Consider the following 21,309-nt stretch of genomic DNA (forward strand, 5'->3'; position numbering starts at 1 on the left):
TAATTACAACTGTTGACAATCGATTAAAGATTCTTTTGTTTTGTTTTCATCTAGTTCCTACTCTTCCTACTTATTGCAGAAAGATGAACAAATAAATTGAAATTGTAGTCAGCTGTATGAAGTTTCAAGGCCTAACTTGCAATCATTTTCCTGGCATGTTCTCACTTGAGTTCTCAGAACATGCACTGCTATTCAATTAAATAAACTGTGGTTTTAAATCTTGTTTGTCATGATAAATTTACTGCTAAACTGATACAAATTATTTTGTATCACATTTTTAAAAGTATTTCCTCAAAGGAGCAAGAAACAAAAAGTCTTAATGCATTATTAATGCATTCATTGCTGAGGTATTGAGCTTCCTATTTGAAATCTTTAAAAGACTGTCTATTCTGTAATGATAACTATGCTACCACAATCTCTTTTCAGTATGTAGAACTGGGAACCTGATGTGTTCCTGTAACAACAACATGAAATGAATCTTTTGCCATGGGCCTGTTTCTTATCCCTTTAGCAGCTGTGGTCAGTGCAAACAGCAGACTCTGAGCTTGGTAGCTTAAGACTCAGATGAAAGCCAAGCACCTCGCGTTTTCCATCCATTTTTGTGGATTGACCATTTTAACTTTGTGATCTGGATACTCCAGTACTCATCTTTAAATGCTATTTGGAGATTGTGAATCAGAGAATCCATTCAAAAGCAGTTCTATACTGGGTTATTTCAGCGACAGTTGAGGTTCACCACAATGTAATTCATCAGGATTAATCTTGCTTATGAAATGGTGACTAATTTCATGTTGGGTAATCTGTCAGAATTTACAGTGGAATTTATTATCTTTTTCTTTTCCTTCCTAATTCAGTTGCCAAATGGGCCAATTCAGATTGTTTACCTGGTCCAGTAACAAACTAATTTGATTACTGTAGCTAACTTCATTACTGAGCCTGTTAACCCTGCAACTATGTGAGACCTGTTGTAACTGAAGAGATGAAAGATTAGATTTTTCTGTTTCAATGGGCACATGCGCCAGAAAGGTGCTGGGGTGGGTTTTCCACGTGCCTTAGTGACCTGTTGCTGAACTTGGCGATCTTTGTTGCTGGGCTCTTGGAGTTGTTTCTGCCTGTGCTGGGAAGCCGCCCGTGGAGGGTGGGGTTGGGGGAGGGGCAACAGAGCAGAAAATTGGTGCTGAGAACACTGGCAAAATCTACCGAAGATGGGGAGTGTGCACCTGCAATCGATGGCACTCAATGGCTTGGGCTCCCTAATGAATGTTCTGCACTGTCCCTGGCAGTGCTGGAATCCAACTAACATCCATAGCAGTAAGTGTAATGTATGACGTTGCACCATTATTATTGCATTCTTATAATATTTTTGCCCAGAAGTGAAAGAGTGCTTGTGATATCTGCTGTCACTTCTGGCAGAAAATCAGAAAAATGGTGGGGACCTGGCATAACTGTCTACTGCGGTACCACCAGAAATCTGGCATATGGGCAGCAAAAGCCCTACTTGAAGTGTGTCTGCATTGATAAATTTTACACTTCATGGGTAGATTCTAATGTTGCTTAATCAGGTCTCTCTACTGTTTGCAGCTGATTACCATAGCAATGGCTATACTGTGACAAATGGTTGGAAGATCCACAATACAGCCAAAAACAAATGGTTTGTCTTAATGGCCAAAACTGCTGAAGAGAAACAGAAGTGGTTGGATGCAATCCTTAAGGAACGGGAGCAGAGAGAGAGTGAGTAATTTGTAATCTTTATTGATCTTTTACAGAAGAGCTTAATCATCAATCTTACCCCTCTACATGAGCTTATTATAAATTATTGATAAATGCATACATTAATTATTTTCTTGTAAGTATTAAGTCAGTTAAATTTCAAGGTGCTTATTTAAAGGTTGGTTCTAGATGTTTGCTTAAGGGTCTTCTGTTGACATTTTTGTATTAAATGGAAATGTTTCCAAGCATGTTGATGTTAAAGCTATATTTATTAATTAAATAGCTTTCAAATACTGTTTTACAGAGTTATGTCTCAATGTTTTCAAAGGTTTGATGACAAGATTATAATTATTTTGATGAATGTGTAGAAGGCCAGAGACTTAACAAATAGCAGAGACCGTGGGGGTGATTTTAAACCCAAAGAACGGTGGGTTGGGGGCGGCTGGGAGTTGAAACTAGTTGTTTTTTGGGTCGCAACCGCAACCCGGCTTTATTTCAGGGTTTAATGTCGGCACGTAAAAGTACAGGCTTCCCACTGGGAATGCAAAGTCCGAAAATGTTGCGGTTGGGACCCCAAAAAAACCAACTATTTTCAACTCCCACCCTCCCCTAACCCACCTGTTCTTGGGCTTAAAATCACCCCTATGTCTTTCAGACTTGTATACGTTCGTACAGTTCTTTGAACTTGGTGCTTTTATCTTAGAATATACTTCCAGTTCAGCAATAGAACTACTGTGGTAGAAGCCGTTGTTGGTCCAACTATATATGGGATCTCCTGTGTTTTCCGTCTCTCGTCCCCATCCTCACTTCAGTCCTCATCATAACCTACACTACAGGATTTGCAACTTTCTCAGACATAAAACCACTGCACAATGGTACTAGTCATACCTGTTCGTGCACAATGATGCCCAGCCATTACCCCTTTAAATGGCCCTGTCAGGATTGAAATATCTTGGGCCAACATAATCTCAGAACACCAAACTTTCTACAAATTTTCCAGATATAATCAGGACACATCTTCCAATCTTGCTGTTTTCTTTTCAAGCAGCAGCCGCCATGATTACCTTGTTGGCAACAGGCAAAATTAGGGTTTTTAAAAGCTTTTGAGGGAAGAATGGAGAGTGCCATCATCAACTGAATTCCCAGCTACCAAAAGACATTTAATTGGAAAATTTACAACAAATTTCTGACATGGGAAAAGTTCACCCTGGAGCAGAGCAGATGGTGTCTACCTTGTGCTTTGTATGGTGCAGCATTAGAACCTGGGACATTGAAGGTGGTGACGGAGCTGATGATGGGAGACAGCACCACCAATGTTGCAGCTGACAAACATGATAGTTGACATTGGAAAATTCCATGGGAAATGTTGGCATAGGCATTTATAATATGAAATATTGATGAAGGTCTGACTTAAGAATCCTGCCAATAGGATGTTGGCAAGTAAGGTTTTGTGGTCAGGAAGTGCATTCTCTATGCAAGATTTAAAAAAAATAAATATAGATTTTATTAAAAGCAGCAGTTGTTCTAATGACTCCTTCACATCCCCCTGTATGGTAAACATCCATCAACCACTACTGTCTTCTGACCTTTAACTGACTTTTTATTCATGCTGCCTATACCTTTTAATTCAATTTGCTTTCATTTTATCATTTAAGCCACCTATGTGGCACCTTTTCAAATATCTTTTAAAAATCTAAATGCACAACAGCTACTGGATTTCCTTTATCAATTTGTTCTGTTATTTCTTCAGTGTCTTTCTAGGTGAGTATTAGTTTAAGCCAATACAAATAGGATCTTACCCACTGCCAATGTTGGGGTGACAGGTCTATGCTCACCTGGTTTATCCCCTTTTTTGTGCTTTTTGATCAGAGGTGTTACATTGGCAACCCTGCAATCCTCTGGCATGACTGCCATGTCTAAGGATATTTAAAAGATTGTGGTCAGAGCCTCTGCTATTTCTTATCTGACTTGCCTCAGCATTCTAGGATGCGTATCACCAGGGCCTAGTGCCTTTTCCACTTTGATTTCCACCAATTTATTCAGTACTACTTCTTTGTCAATAGTTATCCCAATACCAATGCTACAAAAAACAAATGATTTGGTCATTTGGCTCATGGCTGTTTGTTGGACCTTGCTGTATGCAAATTGCCAACTGTGTTTCTTGACATTGAAATGCTGACCACACATCAAAAGTAGTTCATTGGCTGTGAAGCGCTTTGGGACGTTCTGTGGTTGTGAAAGGTGCTACATAAATGCAAGTTTTCTCTTCTTTCTTAATTGCTCCATCTCTTCCTCTTGTACTCTTTCATTCCCACCACCACACTCTTGTGAAAAATTCTATTTAATTCAGTGTCTCAGCTATTCTTTCAACCTCCATAGGAAGACTTCATCTCTTATTGGTCTTATTCTTTATTGTTATATGTGCTTATAAAATCATTTACTATTTCCTGTTGTTACCTGCCAGTCTTCTGTCATATACTCTTAGCCATCTAATCTTTTTTGCTTCGCTTCTATACTTCTTATACTCTTGATTTGCCTTTTGATTGTTTTTTAAGTATCCGATTAATATGAATTTCTCTGCTTATCCAAGAAACTCTAGCTTTTGCTGCATCCCCTTTACTTGTGGGAATATTTCTAGTTTTCTCAGCAATTTGTTAAAATTCCCCTTTATTTTGTTGACATTGGCTTTTTTGTTGACAGAAAGAACTTGTATTTATATAGTGCGTTTCATGTCCATAGGATATCCAAAATTACTTGGCAGCCAATTAATTATTTTTGAAGTATGGTCACTGGTCACTGTTATGTAGGCAGCCAAGTTGTGCACAGCAATGTCCCACAAACAGCAATAAGATAAATGACCAAATCATCTCTTGTGTTTGTTGAGGGATAAATGGGGCGGGGGAGATTGAGGAAGCAAATGTAGCTTAGAAGCTATTGAGGCTTTTTACATACTAACTAGTTTTAGAATAGCTGGTTCTGCGAAATGACATTTACTGCATGTTAAACTGAAGGGGCTCTCCAACGAATACCACTTCCATGTCATTCTGGCGACGGATGGGCGATAAGACCTGTCAGAACCTATACAGTCTCACTTAACATTTGCTTTGCATTTTAGTTTTCAAGCATACAGTACACCTTTTATATTAGGTTTATACAAATTATTTTTGGTTCCTTTCTTCAGGAAAGTTCTATCAGGTGAAGCCTAATGGACTGCAGATCTGTAAAATTGATTGGAAACGCTTGGAGATGTCGATGCATTTATTATGTGAACTTTTTTTTCCATTGTCTTCAAATCACAAATTTGCGTAAGCAGTTAGGAATTCAGAAGATTATTATACAAATTGGCAAAGTTTGAAGCTATTGAGGCTTTTCACATACTATCTAGTTTTAGAGTAGCTGGTTCTGTGAAACGACATATACAGCATGTTAAACTGAAGGGGCTCTCCAACGAATACCACTTCCATGTCATTCTGGCAACAGACAGACAGATAAACCACATGCAATAAATGATTAGATCAAAAATTGGCCTCCCAACTTAAAATAACCTCAGTTTGGAAATATTATCTTGCAAAATGAGTTGAAGTGTTTGAAGTACTGTGCCCCACCTGAGACCATTTTTCACTGGGCAACTATTTGCATAGAAGTTAGCTTGGAAGCAGAGAGGGTAAAATGCAGTGCATGCTGGATTTGTCAGCAATACCTCACATAGTCCAGAACTTGCACCAGGTTTCTGTTTGAGTGAAGTACGAAACATGGTTGATTTTGAAAATGGAGTTGAATTTTCTTCATTGCTTTGTGCTTTATTTTTGCATCTGTAAACATTTGAAATGCAATAGTTGTTATAGTCAAGAATGTACTCATGAACTGTATGACTAGTGTGTGTGTGTTGAAGGTTTATGCAGTCCAACTAGAATAAGCTCTGCAATGACAAGTTCATGCATCATGTTATTGAATGTGTACCAACAGTAGCTAGCTTGTTACACCCCTGCTCAAAAAGGGAAGAGGGATAAACCCCAGCAACTACAGGCCAGTCAGCCTAAAGTCGGTGATGAGGAAACATTTGGAGACAATAATCCAGGACAAAATTAATTGGTATTTGGAAAAATATAGGTTCATAAATGAAAGCCAGCACGGATTTGTTAAAGGCAAATTGTGTTTGACTAACTTGATTGAGTTCTTTGACGTAACAGAGAAGGTTGATAAGGGTAGTGCGATTGATGTGCATATGGACTTTCAAAAGATGTTTGATAAAGTACCATATAATATACTTGTTAAAGGGGCAGTGGCTGCGTGGAAACATAATTAGCTAGGTGACAGAAAGCAGAGTGGCGTGGTGAGTGGTTGTTTTTCAAACTGGAGAGGAGTGTGCAGTGGTGTCCCCCAGGGGTTGGTGTTGGGACCACTGCTCTCTTTGATATATATTAATGACCTGGACTTGGGTATAGAGGGCATAATTTTAAAGTTTGCAGATGACACGAAACCTGGAAATGTAGTAAACAGTGAGGAGGATAGTAACGGACTACAAGAGGACATAGACAGACTGGTGAAATGGGCAGACACATGGCAGATGAAATTTCACAGAGGACACAGATATAAGGTAATTGGCAAAAGAACCAGAGGCGACATGAGGAAAAAATGTTATACGCAACGAGTTAAGATCTAAAATGCACTGCCTGAAAGGGTGGTGGAAGCAGATTCAATAATAACTTTCAAAAGGGAATTGGGTAAATACTTGAAGGGGGAAATTTGCAGGGCTATTGGGAAAGAGTAGGTGAGTGGGACTAATTGGATAGCTCTTCCAAAGAGTTGGCACAGGCATGATGGGCTGAATGGCCTCTTTCTGTGCTGTATCATTCCATGATTCTATAACACCTTTAATGTAACGAAGGTGCTACATGTAGGGCAGTGAGGATGCTGAGTGGTAGTACAAGACATGGGAGAGATGACCAAAAGCAGTGTTGAGAAGATAGATTTTGAGAAGGCTTTTAAAGGACAGAAGAGCAGTAGAAAGGCAAAGGTTAGGGAAGGAGTTCTAAAGCATAGGTTTTTACAGCTGAAGGCTCTGCTACTGATACAGGGTCAGAATCAGAGGGCTGAAGGGAACGTGCTGGGATAAAGGGCTGGACGTTTATTTTTTCTCTCCCTTGCCCCTCCCTTGAAGATAAATCAATGCTGGGGAACAGTTCAACAGGCACCAACAGCACTCTGGTACTGAAATGGTCATTCCTTTCTGCGTGAGTTCTGGCAGAGATAGGATGGGGTGTGGGCAGGCAGGGATTTGTAAGCAAGGATGAAGATTCTGAGTTAGGGGACAGGAAGCCTGTGGAAGTTGGCAAGGATGGATACAAAATGCTAATGACAGTGTGGGATACGATGCAGGTGGCAGAGTTTGTGTAGGACAGAGCTGGGAAGTATGGCTTTTGAAGAAGTTAGAAGGTCAGCAAAAGCTTTGAGGGATTCGGTGGTGGTGTGGTTAAGGGGCAGAGGTGGGCAGTGTTGTAGAAATAAGCTATCTTGGAGATGGCTAGGATATGAGATTTGGAGCTCAGCTTTGTTTAACAGAACATTGAGTTGCACACTGTCTGGTTCAGCCTGAATGAGCAGTTGGGGGAGGGTAATGGGATGGCTTCAGTTTTCTCAAAATTCAATTGGAGAAAATTCTGGCTGAAGCATTTAGTTGTAGAGTCAAGGATGCGGTCTGTCCGTGAGCCAGGTTTCACTCAAGATGTCAACCCAGAATGTTGATCCAAAATTAGATTGTGGATGAGAGGGCCTTGTTCAAATGTCTGGAGGGAAATACCTGCCTCGGGATTCAAAGTGAGGACAGAGGATAATGGGAGAGTGAGCTGGTTAGAGAGGTTAATTCCCAGCGTATGAACTGGGTAGGATTGCCACTGGGAAAGAGAAGCGAGGCAGTAGGGGTGGTTGTTGCTTTGGGAGAAATCGGATCTCTCGTGGTCAGAGATCTGGTTTAGAATGAATGGTGGTGGTCTATTTGGTTCAGGACCCAGGTCTTGGTCGAGAAGAGTGGGCCTGGTTCAAATATCAGGGTCCTGGATCTGGCTGGTATATGGAGGGTGACCCGAGCTGTCCAGTGGTTGGCGAAACAGAGACCCACAGTTAGGTTTTGGCTCAGGATTCAGCCATACTTTTCCTTTTCTTGGGCCTGTCAGTTTCAGCCATGTGCATGTGTGGCACTCAACCCTCTGAGTTACAGCATCTGCTGTGTTGGCATGTTGTGAATTTTTCTGTCAGATTTCAGGAAACCTTAACATTTATGTTGTTTTCCTCTCTACAAGGGCTAATCATTGATTTTCCCAAGTTATCAGAGAAAGATAAATCAATGGCTATCCTTTACATTTGATATGTACTTTGTGATTCAAGCATGGACTCCATTGTGCAAGGGGGTAAGATGAGGGAATGCAGTGAACTATTGCTTTTTTGTTTCTAATTCCATTATATGCAACAAGATTGCTTTATAAATTTCAAATACTTTATCTATTGCTCCTCCTCTGTCAATTGTGATTAGTTCACTTTTTGGATCTCTGCTTGTGAAGAGATGATGCCTCTTGCCAAAACATTTAAGTTTGTGATCAATGTGTTTTGTAAATCAGACAGCATCCCTTCTATACTTACTTAAAATTGAGTTGAAAAATGCTGAAGTAGGAAGTATTGGTTGTAATTTACCTTCACAGACCCCTCTGAACTTTCTGAACAAAGAACTTTATCAGATGAGTGATAGTGCAAACCACCATACCTGCACTGGTGTATTCTGTCTAAATGGCTTCTAGGCCATAATTGATTTTTGAAAATTTGTAAATAATTTTGCACTGAACAATTGCTTAGTACCTACCTTTAGTCACGGGTTTAATTGAAGTTCATGTGGTCTGCTATGTCATGTCAGGGGGTTTGACCAGAACTCGATGATATTTGGAAGTGGAATTCACTTTGCAAATTAGTGCTTGTGGAATAGGTATCAATACAGGATTGTTTTACAGTCAGGAGTTGACTCCTAAGCAGAGGCTATGGGAGACCTAAAGGAGTGCATAACATTACGGATCCACTGTCTGGCAGGTCTAATCTTTGGAGATTTTCATTGCAGTCAGTGGCCTAATGTTGAATCACGGCCTTTCAATTTAGCACCTCATTGAGCAAATTTGATTTTCTCTTGCTTGGGTTGTGAGCCTGTGCGTCATACACAAGTGTACAATGCAGTCTTAGAATGAGGGAAAACTGGCTAAGCTGCTGTGTTATCCCAAAATAACCACATGTGGTTAACTGTGCTATAGTATTTAAAGGTTTGAGGAAACCTGTGGATCAGACACCCCTGCTAATTTGTTGAAAGAGGACATCGAAACAGTTGAGCCTTCAAGATTAGGGGTGTGAAGGAGGAGAATGAGAACAAGGATTAAAATGTGGTTTTAATTTTTGTGGACTCAATTCTGTCCCTGATTAGAAACACATCTGCACATGATGAGAATTTTTAATTAATAAAATGGGACTTTCAGTACCATCCAAATTTATTGTGTACCTACTTGCATATGTTTTAAAAACCTCAGCCTGCAGCTGACTTTGTTGCACTGAGATTGAAAATCAGGTTACAGAGGTGACTAAGTGTCAGTGAAGGAAAAATTATAAAAACCTGGGATTTGCAAAAACTGCACATGAAGTTCTAACTATGCATTAAACTATTTGAAGCCATTGGGGTCAGTAATAAACTTCCTCCTTAAACCCAATAAAAATTGTTATATTCTGTATCCTCCCCACATGACATGTATTGACGAGACAAGAAATGAATGAATCTTTTCATCAAGTTTGGTTCAATAATAAGCTTTTACTGAAATGAACTCTAGCTTCCTTGAATGTGGCTGTTACCCATAACTTTGAGTGGAGAATAGTGTGCCCAAAGTACAAACTTGTATCCATTGCTGGCACCACTGAGCATCATATATTTTCTAAGAAATTGATGTGGAATATTAGTTCTATAATGGAGCCCACTTGAAAAGGGAGATTCCTGTCACTGGGTTTTTTTTTAAAAAGGGATAGTTTTTATATCATTAAGGAATTTAATACAGCAGAATGGCGGATGAAATTTGATGCACTCTTGTGATTTGTTGCATTTTGTTTATTTGTCCTCCTCCCTCTCCAAATTAATATCACATTTCAGTGGATTTTTGAGCCCATTTCTCCCTGTGCCCATATTGCTCAAATACTGGCATTTCTATTTGTTGTACTGAATGTCCTAAATACTGGGACCTCTGAATTCCAGCACTGTTTTACATAGTGGTTACAGTGCACCTTGGATGTCGTCAGGGCAACATTTGGGGCATTACAATTGGCTCCATTCCATTGGACTAGAGGAAAAAAAAAATCAGCCAGGATTCTTGCTCTTGGCTGTTCAGTGTCGGAAGTGGGCATGTTGGAAAGTCAGGTGACGACAAAATTCGGTCTGATTGATGCCCCTGTGATTACCTACAGTCCAGCCTTAATGTGAAAAATGGGCATTAAGAATCAAGTATTGAAGGGCTGCCAATGCCTTTGAAATTGCATCAGCAGGGGATATGGGGGGAGAAATTATTTATAGTGCTCAGCACACATCATATACTTGATCAAATCTCAGCTAAAGGTAGAAATTCATTTGAGAAGTCGAACTGCCTCTACATAAAATATGTTGGCGATGTTTTTCATTTGAATTTTAGTTGTGCTGAACGAATGGGCTATGGTTTTAACATTTGGTTGTCTTTTCATTTGCTTTTAAAATTCAGATTTGAAACGAGCCTTCCCTGGCAAAACAGATTGGGAGGATTTATACATGAACATTTTATCAAATTGTCAACTTTTAGAATTCTTTTTCTAGATTTCTTTCAGCTTTACTATGGCTTAAATTTAAATTTCCCATGTGCAAATAGACTGAGATTGATGTCAAATTATTTTTCCACTGTTTCACAATCAACTTTCAAATGAGCTGTACATAACATTTCTTTTACTATAGGAAGGTGTGATGTGATTTTACTCTGCTATACTTTATATCAGGTTAGATTCCTAATGTTGTTAGTTTTGGGGTGGTTTTTTTTGGGCAGCTGGATGCCTGACACATGAGAAAACCCATGACTATATTTAAGTGTCCAAGTCAAGCTGCTGAGAAATTGACAAAGGAGCTTCTGTTTGCCTGATAGGGAGTACACACATTCTCCCTATAGGGGCAAACCCCACTTATCTAAATTCAAGCTTTTGGTCACCTATCCTAATGTCTCCTCCTTTGGCTTGTTAACAATTGTTTTTGTCTGATTATGCTCCTGTGAAGCACCTTGAGACACTTAACTATGTTAAAGATGCTATATAAATGCAAGTTGTTGTGGTGGTGTTAGGGCACTAGCTTGTTCAGTGGGAAGAAATGCAACTTACAGAGATGGGTCTGTCCCTTGAAGTTCCGTTCTTGAGCCAGGCCGGTGTGTCAAATATGAATCGTTGTTAGAGAACTGTGAACCTGCCTGGCTCAGGCATCAGATTGGAGTCTGCCACAGAAGGTTGACTTGGTTTCACTGCTCGTGTCTTCTTTGAGCCATCTCAATCCCACAAATGGCCCCACTTGCAATGCCCCTTTTCGCTACCCCCCCCCCCCAGCCATGGGTAGTCACTAGTTACGGACAATTGGAAAATGTGAGTTTAAGGCCTCCCTAGGTCTAGAGCAGGTACCACCAATATCACGAGCACCCTGGTAAGTAGCACAGCTCATCACAAATTGTATAAGCGCATTGCCACCATCTTCCTGATCACAGCATGCATACGTAAATGGTGACTGCACCTATTGAAAGTGTGGAGCTTTAGCAACTTGCGTTGTAATCGGAGTAGGCACTGAGCCCCAGTTATAAGAGTGCATCTTCATACTTGGCCTGCAGGTAAAGCCTTCCGGCAGCTGTTTCCTTCGTTTTCATGATGGACATGTACTTTCAGCATGATGAAAGGATCTACACAGGGTAGTTAGCTTTATGTCTGCCACTTTGGTCATTCAAGTACAGTGCCACGTACCAAGCTTACTCATCACCAAATGCTAAATCCAGGTCCTGGTGAGGAATTTCAACTGTGAGCCTGACTTCTCTCTCCACCTGCCCTTCCATTTTTTTTGCCATAAACCCATCACTGTTTGATCCTGTATCTCATGTAGAGCTATAGAGGAAGCCTTTGCATTGCATGCCTTGGGATGCTTAATGATGAAGGGGAACTGCCTGAACATGTTGTTTATAAGCCACAAGTTCGGGACTGCAGTAGGACCTTTGAAGTATAATTGGCATGAGTATACTGCAGTTTGTTGTTTGGAGGTTGGTGTTGGCACATCGTTGAAGCTGTGGAGGGAACTTTACCTGACATCTAACTTGTGCTTTTACCTAACCCATGACTGCTTAGTGAGACTGAATGTTCTGTTCAGTATTGACATGCCTTGATTACAAAAAATGCACTTAAAAGCTGTAATTTTTAGAGAAAATAAAGCTCATTTGTATGCAATGGCATTAGAATGTAGAATTGAACACTTGATTTGATTAGCATTTTTAAGCAACACATGGAGCGAAATAATTCATTGCCAAGAATGTTCTATGAATTGGTCGTGTGATGTTCTCTAACCTTTGATTTCTAGGTCTGAAGTTGGGCATGGAGCGTGATGCATATGTCATGATCTCTGAGAAGGGAGAGAAGCTCTATCACATGATGATGAGCAAGAAGGGAAATCTTATAAAGGACAGGAGGAGAAAGCTGTCTATTGTCCCGAAGTGCTTTTTTGGCAAGTAAGGCAGCATCAATTTTCATGTCCTATTCATGCAACTTGAAAGACTATATACTTGATTTCCTGTGGACTTCATTTTGGTTTGCCAAATCTGATATAACTTGATGGGCCCTAATTGCAAAGACATTACTATCCACTATTTGTTAGGCTACAGCAATTAATTATTTTTGTCTTAACTGGGCGCTGAATGCAGATTGCATGGTGCAGCAAAGCCACATATTTTCCATTACACTAACTTAAAAATTACAGTGAACACATGTTTATAAACACTTTTTTTAATGTTACTGCACACACAGCTTGTGTGTTACCTTAGTTAATGGTATATTTATCCAGGTCATACTACATTCAATTATAAGTTATCAGGAAATTGATGGAATGATAAACAGCATTCCATAGTAAACACAACCTGCTGTATAGAAATTGCATGCATCTGCTGAGTGTGGTAATTTGTCTTCTGTATTTGCTCCATAAAGTACATGTTGCATATAGGTTATTTTGCCAATGACATTGAATTGAACGTTTGAAAGATTCCTAGTGTATAATCACAGTAGATAGCGAGTTACAGTTGTCTATTGCACGAGCGGAAAATGCACTTGGGACTGCGTCAACAATGATCTAAGTTATATGTTGTAAGAACCTTAAATGGATCATCAGATAATTTCTGTGATGCTTTTTACTGCTGCTAATTGTAAAATATTACTAAACATTTGTGAAATAATTTATCTTGAATTTTACAGGAGACCATTTGTATGAAAGAGTAAAATGATCAATGGTGCTAATGTGAATTTTTAATAAGGATTGAAGTAGATATTGCTCCTGCATCTTGATCCAAATTAAGGTTTCTTAAAGAAGTAGGCAGATGAAAATGCAAGTACAGGCTTTCAGCTATATGAAAATACAGCCTCCCCTTTTCCCTCCAAATGCAGTACTTTTTAAAAAAAAACCCTCCAATAATGAAAATGTCATCTGGTTTCGATATTCACCTAATATCTGATAGTCTGTGACCTCATTACATCAGTGACATTATCCTATGTATAACCACTGTATAGATTTGTTTGGTTTTTGTCTAAGTGCCTCAGATTGGTGCAATTGAGTAATTAGATTGAAATGCTGAAAGGATATTTCATTAACCATTAAATATGACAGTCAAAATTGTGGAATATTTATATTCATGTAATTTGGGTTTATTTGCATTCAACATGAGAGGTACTAGCTGTTGTGTGTGGAAAGGTGACATTTGAATGAATGAAATCTGAAATTTGCCTCTTGTTTCTGGCTTTTGAAAAAACTGCCACCTGGCTATGGACCAAATTCAACATAAAAGAAGCTTCAACTGTTTAAGAATTAGGCACTTGTCAGAGCTTATGAATTTTGCCAAAGGAACTCTTGGATTTATGTACTTTAGATGACAACTAGCTCTCAAATGAGCAAGCAGCTTTAAAAAAAAATGTTCTACAGCTATAAATTTGATTTTTTTATTCAAATTATCCAATTAAAATGATAGACTTTTGAGTGTTTTTAGGTGAAGTCCTCATTTAAAAACGGCTTTGTAATTAATACCTTGAAACTTCTGCAAATTGCTTTTTTCTGTGCCGATTTGAATTAGATTACCTATCAACATTCAAAGTGAAGCTTTATATTGTATATAAACTGTATATGTGCTAATAAGAGTATTTGTACCATTCAAACACTGGAGATAATTAATTGCTAAGTGAAATTCTTGTTTAATATTTTGTTTCTAGTGAGTTTGTTTCCTGGCTGATGGAAATAGGAGAGATCAGTAAAGCTGAGGAAGGAGTGAACCTGGGTCAAGCATTGCTTGAGAATGGCATCATTCATCATGGTGAGTACATCCGTGCCCAACTTTTAAAATGCATTGCAAAGGGAGGCTGTGCTTTTTTTTCTAGGTCACAGGCAGCTGTCATGATGTGCCTTGAAATGATCTGTCTCAAATCAACTGGATAAATTTGCTGGCAATCAGTGAACACAGCTTCACTTAAAGGGGAAGCTTATTACCTCCAGTTGTCGGATTCACTCATGAGTTGTTATAAAATGCATATAAGTTGTGTTTTTCATCAGAAAGCGGAACGCTTTTCTTGACCAATTAACTCACCATAGCGCAGTGTGTTACTCAGTCTTTATCTGGCTATTATCTCCTCATAATGCAGAGCTGTGCATAGTACTATTTGTGAGTACCTCAGCATAGTACAATGTCTTGTATAGTGTATATCTGGGAAATTCATTTAACTCCTTTTTCCTGCTCCCCTCCCTCCCTCCCCAATACACGTTGACAAATGCAAATAAGGCAGTGTCCCACATCTCAGTGTCTCTCAGTCTTGTAATTTTAACCTAACCCGCTTGGCGGGATATTGACTGGATCAGATTGGTTGCCTATTTTACATCCCACCCAATTTTACTTTCCATTGACTTCAGTAACTATCTAATAATATTAACTACAGCTACTGAATAACACCTAAGAATTGCACTTGCACCTATATAGTGTTTCTTCACTTCTCTCAAACTACTCCAAGTGCTCATTTAGGAAAACATGGCAGCCATTTTGTGCACAGTAATATCCCTCAAGCAGCAGCATGAAGTGTCTTGGGATGTTTTTCTATGTTAAAGGTGCTATATAAATGCAAGTTGTTGTTGAATGACTAATTAAATTGTTCTTGGTGGTATTGATTAATGGAGAAATGTTGAGGATCCATATTGATTTCCTAACGTCCTCTTGTTGACAGTCATGATCTGTCATCACATGTATAATTTTTGGAATGTCTTGCTCTGTCAGCTTAACTTTAAACATTCAGTTTACAATTTAATTGTTGAAGTAGTAGTTCAATGGTCACTAACCTGAACAGCAGCTACCAAAAAAAAAATCAGTGTTTTTCTAATTGACATTTTGAAATAACACAATTATCCAACACATTTTGTTAAGTTCTGTGGGGCACCAGTGTTTGATACAGAAAATGCAAATTTCAGGCTGAAAAGGTTAAAGAGTGACCTGATGGAGGTTTTCAAGAGTATGAAAAGTTACGGCAAGGCGCAAAGTTAGGAATTATAAGGGGATCTTAGAAAAGGTGTCCGTGCACCTGATTCGAATGTAGAATTGTCAGCCTAAAACTACTGTTGAAATTGTTCATTTTTATAAAAAGAAATAGTTAGTTATCTGAAGAGTATTAGAGTCTAGGAAGTGAGCAGGAAGATGGATTATCCTAGTTGGCTGAGGAGTAAAACACTGCCACAGATTAGGTGCGCTCAATGGCCTGTTTCAAGCTCTAACATTTTCTGATTCCATGAGTAACTTTTATAAGTTGTTCCCACCCTGTTGAATGGCAGAGTTCAAGTTGAATGTTTTTTTAGGGGTTGACACAAATTGGCTTGAAATTTATTAAGAAAATCACAACTGTTCTAGAAAAAATCCATTGCTGCCAATTAAACAAGTTCTGCCATTCTCCTGGTTTTGTACTATTTGATTGACTTTTGGACCAAATGTTTCTATGCTCTTAACATGGAGGAGTTCTGATACTCCACCCAGATATCACATGGCTGTGATGGTCCATGAAAAGAGTGAAGGGAATGGTGAGAAAATGCACACAGAATTTTTTATTTTGGAAGCCAACATTTGCCATGTGCCAAAACCATCATCATGCTTGAGTCTCCAAGCTAAGCTACTGAGAAATCTATTTAAATAAAGTTGCTGTTTCTCTGATGTGGAGGGCACACACTCTCCCTGGAGGGACATACTCCACTTCAACCCAGAGTACTTGACTCTTGCGAGCCTGTTCCTAGGGATCGCCAAACGTGCACAAGAGGACTGCTGGAGTTCAACCAGCTAAAATCACACAACTTAATGGAACAGTGCACTGTTTGGCCAGCTGGGACCACCTTACCAGATGGGATATTGGCTTGCAGAGTAATCTAGAGTTGAATGGGAAGAATCTCTTATTCCCGTGATAGATTTACCTCTCCAGGTCCCATCTATAGCCCTGGCTGACTCAATAATGTCCTAGAGTACGACAGCCTCGCCTGGCTCAGATTTTGGATTATTGCAGCAATAGGGAGGACCACAAAATGTTAACAGGTGATTGAGATGGATTATTAATGGAAATTCTTGGGCAAAACAAAAAAAATGATAGCTTGGCATTAAAACTGAGGAAGGAGCAGTAGTGGAAGGAAGTGTAGTAATTAAATTAGACCTGGATACCATGACCCAGAAGGAAATAATGGAACCAAAAGAAACTGGAAAGTAATATACTTGAAGAATCGACTTAAATGAAGGAATTGAATTCCTAATTATTTTCTAGAATTCCTTTTCTTGTTCAAAGTGTCCGCAGTTGGGGAAAACAGCCTCAGTGAAATTACTACATGCTATTCCGTACCTGTGTTTGTATCTAGTTGCGCATGTTTCAGTGCAGCATGTATGCTAGCTACTTAATTTGAGTGTTTCGGTTATCGAAGCTAAGGCAGACCCATTTAATTTGGGCTTGGCTTGACCTGAAGTATCTCTGCCACAACCATATCAAATCACTGGTGATTAAAAAATATTAATTGCTTTTGTTGCTTTACTTTTAATTAGCAAAATTTAGACAATTGCACTATTGGATAGAAGAGAGAGATAAAGCTTTTCACCTGCATGTTGTATTCTAAACTTGGAGAGCATCCTCTTGTATGCAATTGCTGTTTATTCATTTGAACTGAACTTGCCTCTTCTGGCTTGCAGAAGAATGTCTTTACACTATGACATTACACCATATATAATGGAGCAACTTTTTATGACATTACCCCATAATAGAATGGCTGGAGTGGAAGTATTGATTTTGGAGATGATAGCACCAATCTGCTAAATTTAAAGCTATCCATTTTAATTGTATCCCTCCATGGCCTCGCCCCTCCCTATCTCTGTAACATCCATCAGCCCTACAACCCTATGAAATCTCTGCACTCCTCCAATTCTGGCCTCTTGCGCATCCTCAATTTTCATAGCACGGCTGCCAATAGTGGAGTGATCAGCTGCCTAGGCCCTAAGCTCTGGAATTCCCTCACTAAACCTCTCTACCTTTCTTTCCCTTTGAGACGCTCCTTAAAACCTACCTCTTTGACCAAGCACCTGTCCTAATATCTCCTTGCGTGGCTTGTCAAATTTTGTTTGCTAACGCTCTTGTGAAGCACCTTGAGACGTTTGACTATGTCAAAGGCGCTATATAAATGCAACCTTACCTGTACCACCATTTTGAAAGTGGGCACACATGTAGTCTGATCCCCTTTCCAGAAAATGTAAAGTTGGTTTAATACCTTCACAATATGCAGCCCAAAAATGGCATTGAGGTGGGGAAGACGAGCTAGGTTGATGAATGTTATGACTTTTTTTTAATAATAAATATCAGAGACTAAAACCTCAAGTCAAGGTAACTGTTCCTAAATTTAATTGAAATTGTACCATTTCCTTTAATAAATACCTTCCCACATGTTTGTCAAAAGAAGTTTCTTTTTAAGAAACAAACAAAACAAATTTTGCTGAATGACATGGTTCTTATCAGCAAGGCACAGTTTTAATAGGGATGGGAGGCGAAGAAAAGCAGGATGTATGAGACACATTTTCTCACTTAGAACTCACAGAAATGTAATCTAGAAAATGGGAGCATTTGTAGCTGTTTAAATTATCAAGTTTAGTGATAATACAGCAGTATTACATTTTTAAGTGGTTAGGTTGAAAGTTATTTTGGGAATGATGGGCAAGTGACAAGATAATTATGTAACCCTAACCTTGGTTTCTCTTGTGGACATTTTTATGTTTCAGTTTCTGATAAGCACCATTTCAAAAATGAGTTGGTACTCTACCGGTTTCGATACGATGATGGGACCTATAAACCCAGAAGCGAGCTGGAAGATATCATGTCTAAGGTACTGATCTTCTGTTGCTATAGATAGTTTTTGCTTAAATGGGATTTCTCAGCCTGTGGCACTCACGTGATGTGTGGGGAAGAAACTTGTGGAATTAGCCCATTTGGCATACGCTGGAGAGTTGTACATTTCTGAATAAAATTATGGGACAGCTCATGGTTTTGCATATAAAGGATATTACTCTTTTCTTGACAGGGCGTGAGGCTGTACTGTCGACTGCACTGCCTCTTCACTCCTGTCGTAAAGTAAGTTGTGCTTTTTATTTCGATTTTGACTTCATGAAGGATAAAAACTAAATAAACATCTGCCAATCATTGAGAAGAAACATCCTTGTATACTACTGATTAACTGTTCAATTTGAGTCTGGTTTTTCTGGCATCTTTTTGTTTAAAAAGTTTCACAAATGAGAGAGTTTGTTTGCATCTGTGGATTTATTTTCGTGCAAGAAAATAAACCTCCAAATGCCATGAAATAATGGGACATTTATTTGAGTAGAGTTCCCAGTGTTGATGCACTGATAATATCATGCAACTGCTTGATACATAGCTCCAGCTGCTTTCCAGCCGTAATTCAGACACAGGCTGTTGTACATCTTTATGATTCAGATTACATTACTCAAACATTGCCCTTTTACAGTTGATCAAACCGATCGTGCTCTTGGGACTATATCTAATGTCCCTATGCCCAATTTTGCCAGATCATCTTGTATTCTTTCGAAGCATCAAGTGTCAAGACTACGCTGTTACAAGTGCGAAAACGGTTTGGAAAAGTTGTGTCAGCCATTAATACTGATTTTCCCCAAAATGATAGCTAATTAATTAGGGGCTGACACAAGACATGGGGCAGTTGAGACTAAGTAATCCGTGCCTCCTGTTTGAGATCAAAGCATTTGTTAAAACAATTAGACAGCTGAACTATAGCACTGTTGACCAATTGTGTACCAGAACAATAATGAGTGAAAATCCCTTGAAGTTTCGGAGAGTGAAAGCAGTGGGGTGTAGGTGCTAGAGGTCTGCTGAAGTTGTTTTTGGTAAAGCCTTTCATTTTTAAGTAAGCAGAGTCCATGCTTTTGGTATAGGAAGCTTGGCTGTATCTTCACCCCATGTTACTTCCACATATAATTCAGTAATGTTATTTCATTAGCAAAGGAAATAAACAATTCTCTGCAATATGTAAACGGAGAGAAGTTTTTTCTCTCAAATAAAATCAGACTGAAGAGACAAATAATCATTGGTCCATTATTGACATGAAGTCCCTAAATATTTTCTTCAGCGAAAGTCATTTAATGCTTTCCTGCCCTGACTTTTCGAGAATTTCGATGAGAATTGGCAGCTCATTTTGATCACTGATTGAGCTCCCAAAATGTAGCTTTCAGTTTGAATCTAATGTTCAGGGCTGTTTAAGTGACAGTAGCAATAGAGTTTTTCACAAGCACGTAAGATCTATAACTGTGGGCCTTGCAGAACTGAGTATTTCAGGTCTCTGACGAGCTTGACCTTCCTGCTGACTTAGTGGCACATTCTTGTATTGCAATTTCTAATAGATTTAAGACTTGCTGTTGGGTTTTACTCAAAGAACTGCTCATTTCATGTACGTTGAAAATGCATGGTGAATTTTTTGCTCCTACAAGTAATAACAAACTGAAGTGCATCAATGTTTAAAATAAATTGATCTTTTTAATTTAAAGGAAAATTTCATCAGCATTGCCTACATATGTGAACAAAATACCTAAACTAATAAAGGAGAAATCATCTTGTTTTGTATCAAATGCAGAGACCGAGATCACCATCTGAAGACCTACAAATCTGTGGTGCCAGCAAGCAAGTTGATCGATTGGCTACTAACACAGGTAAGGAATACTAAACCTGTTTTTTGTTGCAATTTTTTTTCGCTATATCAGCTCTTTGGGGACTGAAATATTATTCGTGCATCAAATTAATTCGGATTTTAATTATATATGATCACTGGCATATTAGCTGTAGAAAGATGCGATACAGGCTGTCCTTCACAATTACCCGTGAGAGAGGTTCCTCAACTCATCCAGTGTCCACTGGGAAAGATCAAATGGACAAATGGGCCCCGATATTTATGGGGATGCGGGGGAAAACGAATATGGCTGAAGAACCCAGAAAGCCCGGCGACACGGCAGGCCTGCCATTAGGATCTCATTAACATTTTTTAGCTCTGTTTCCCGCCTGGCCAAATGGGCAGCCTGGCCAGGTGGCCGGGTGGGATCACCAACGGTAGGAGGCCGCAGCTGGCTCCCTTGGGGAAGGTCCCCGGTGATCGGGTGGAGGGGGGAAGAGAGGCTGAGATTAGGAGAGGTGGCCGGGGTTTTGGGGGAGAGAAAAAGAGGCCGCAGTCACGAGGGGGGGTGTGGGTGCTGAGAAACACACGTGTGGAGCCGGCAGCTCGCGCCTCCTTTGGGGAAACCAGTCAATTTTAAATCGGGTTCGCAATTGCATGGGAGGAGCCCGATTTAAATATGTTAATTAAGTGTCTCGCCTCTCCACGGTGGGACACTCACGCCCCGCTATCAGCCACTGTTTAAAAAAAAAATTGGTATTGGGACGTGCATGGCATGTTATTGGTGTGTTTCCTGTATTTAACTCTTAAAAACTCTCCCGCCCTTGGCCTGACATGGGGCAGGGGCCTGGGGGGCGGGTTTCAATATCGAGGCCATAATGTCTAGATACAGTTAACCTCATAGTTGCCAGCTGGGTACAGCTTCATGGAATCATACAGCACAGATGGAGTCCATTCGACCCAACGTGCATGTGCTTGCTCTTTGAAAGAGCTATTCGATTAGTCCCACTCCCCTGTTCTTTCCCCACAGCCCTGCACATTTTTCTTTTTAAAGCATTTATCCAATTCCCTTTTGAAAGTTACTATTGAATCTGCTTCCACCACCCTTT

At 39.5% G+C, this 21,309-nt stretch overlaps 1 protein-coding gene across 2 annotated transcripts in view; it reads left to right on the forward strand.

Moving 5' to 3' along the window:
* The window catches only part of prex1 (phosphatidylinositol-3,4,5-trisphosphate-dependent Rac exchange factor 1), a 185,561-nt gene that overhangs the window by 78,515 nt on the left and 85,737 nt on the right, over nucleotides 1–21,309 (forward strand). For both annotated transcript variants that reach the window (XR_010966380.1, XM_068000534.1), the window contains exons 9-14: nucleotides 1,582–1,731; nucleotides 12,344–12,491; nucleotides 14,233–14,333; nucleotides 18,291–18,394; nucleotides 18,590–18,639; nucleotides 20,168–20,243. Coding sequence is in view for 1 of the 2 variants with exons in the window: in XM_068000534.1 (XP_067856635.1) it covers nucleotides 1,582–1,731; nucleotides 12,344–12,491; nucleotides 14,233–14,333; nucleotides 18,291–18,394; nucleotides 18,590–18,639; nucleotides 20,168–20,243 (629 nt within the window). In the remaining variant the exon portion in view is untranslated. The remainder of the gene's footprint in view (nucleotides 1–1,581; nucleotides 1,732–12,343; nucleotides 12,492–14,232; nucleotides 14,334–18,290; nucleotides 18,395–18,589; nucleotides 18,640–20,167; nucleotides 20,244–21,309) is intronic.

Source organism: Heptranchias perlo, chromosome 19, assembly GCF_035084215.1.
Source record: "Heptranchias perlo isolate sHepPer1 chromosome 19, sHepPer1.hap1, whole genome shotgun sequence".
NCBI lineage: Eukaryota > Metazoa > Chordata > Chondrichthyes > Hexanchiformes > Hexanchidae > Heptranchias > Heptranchias perlo.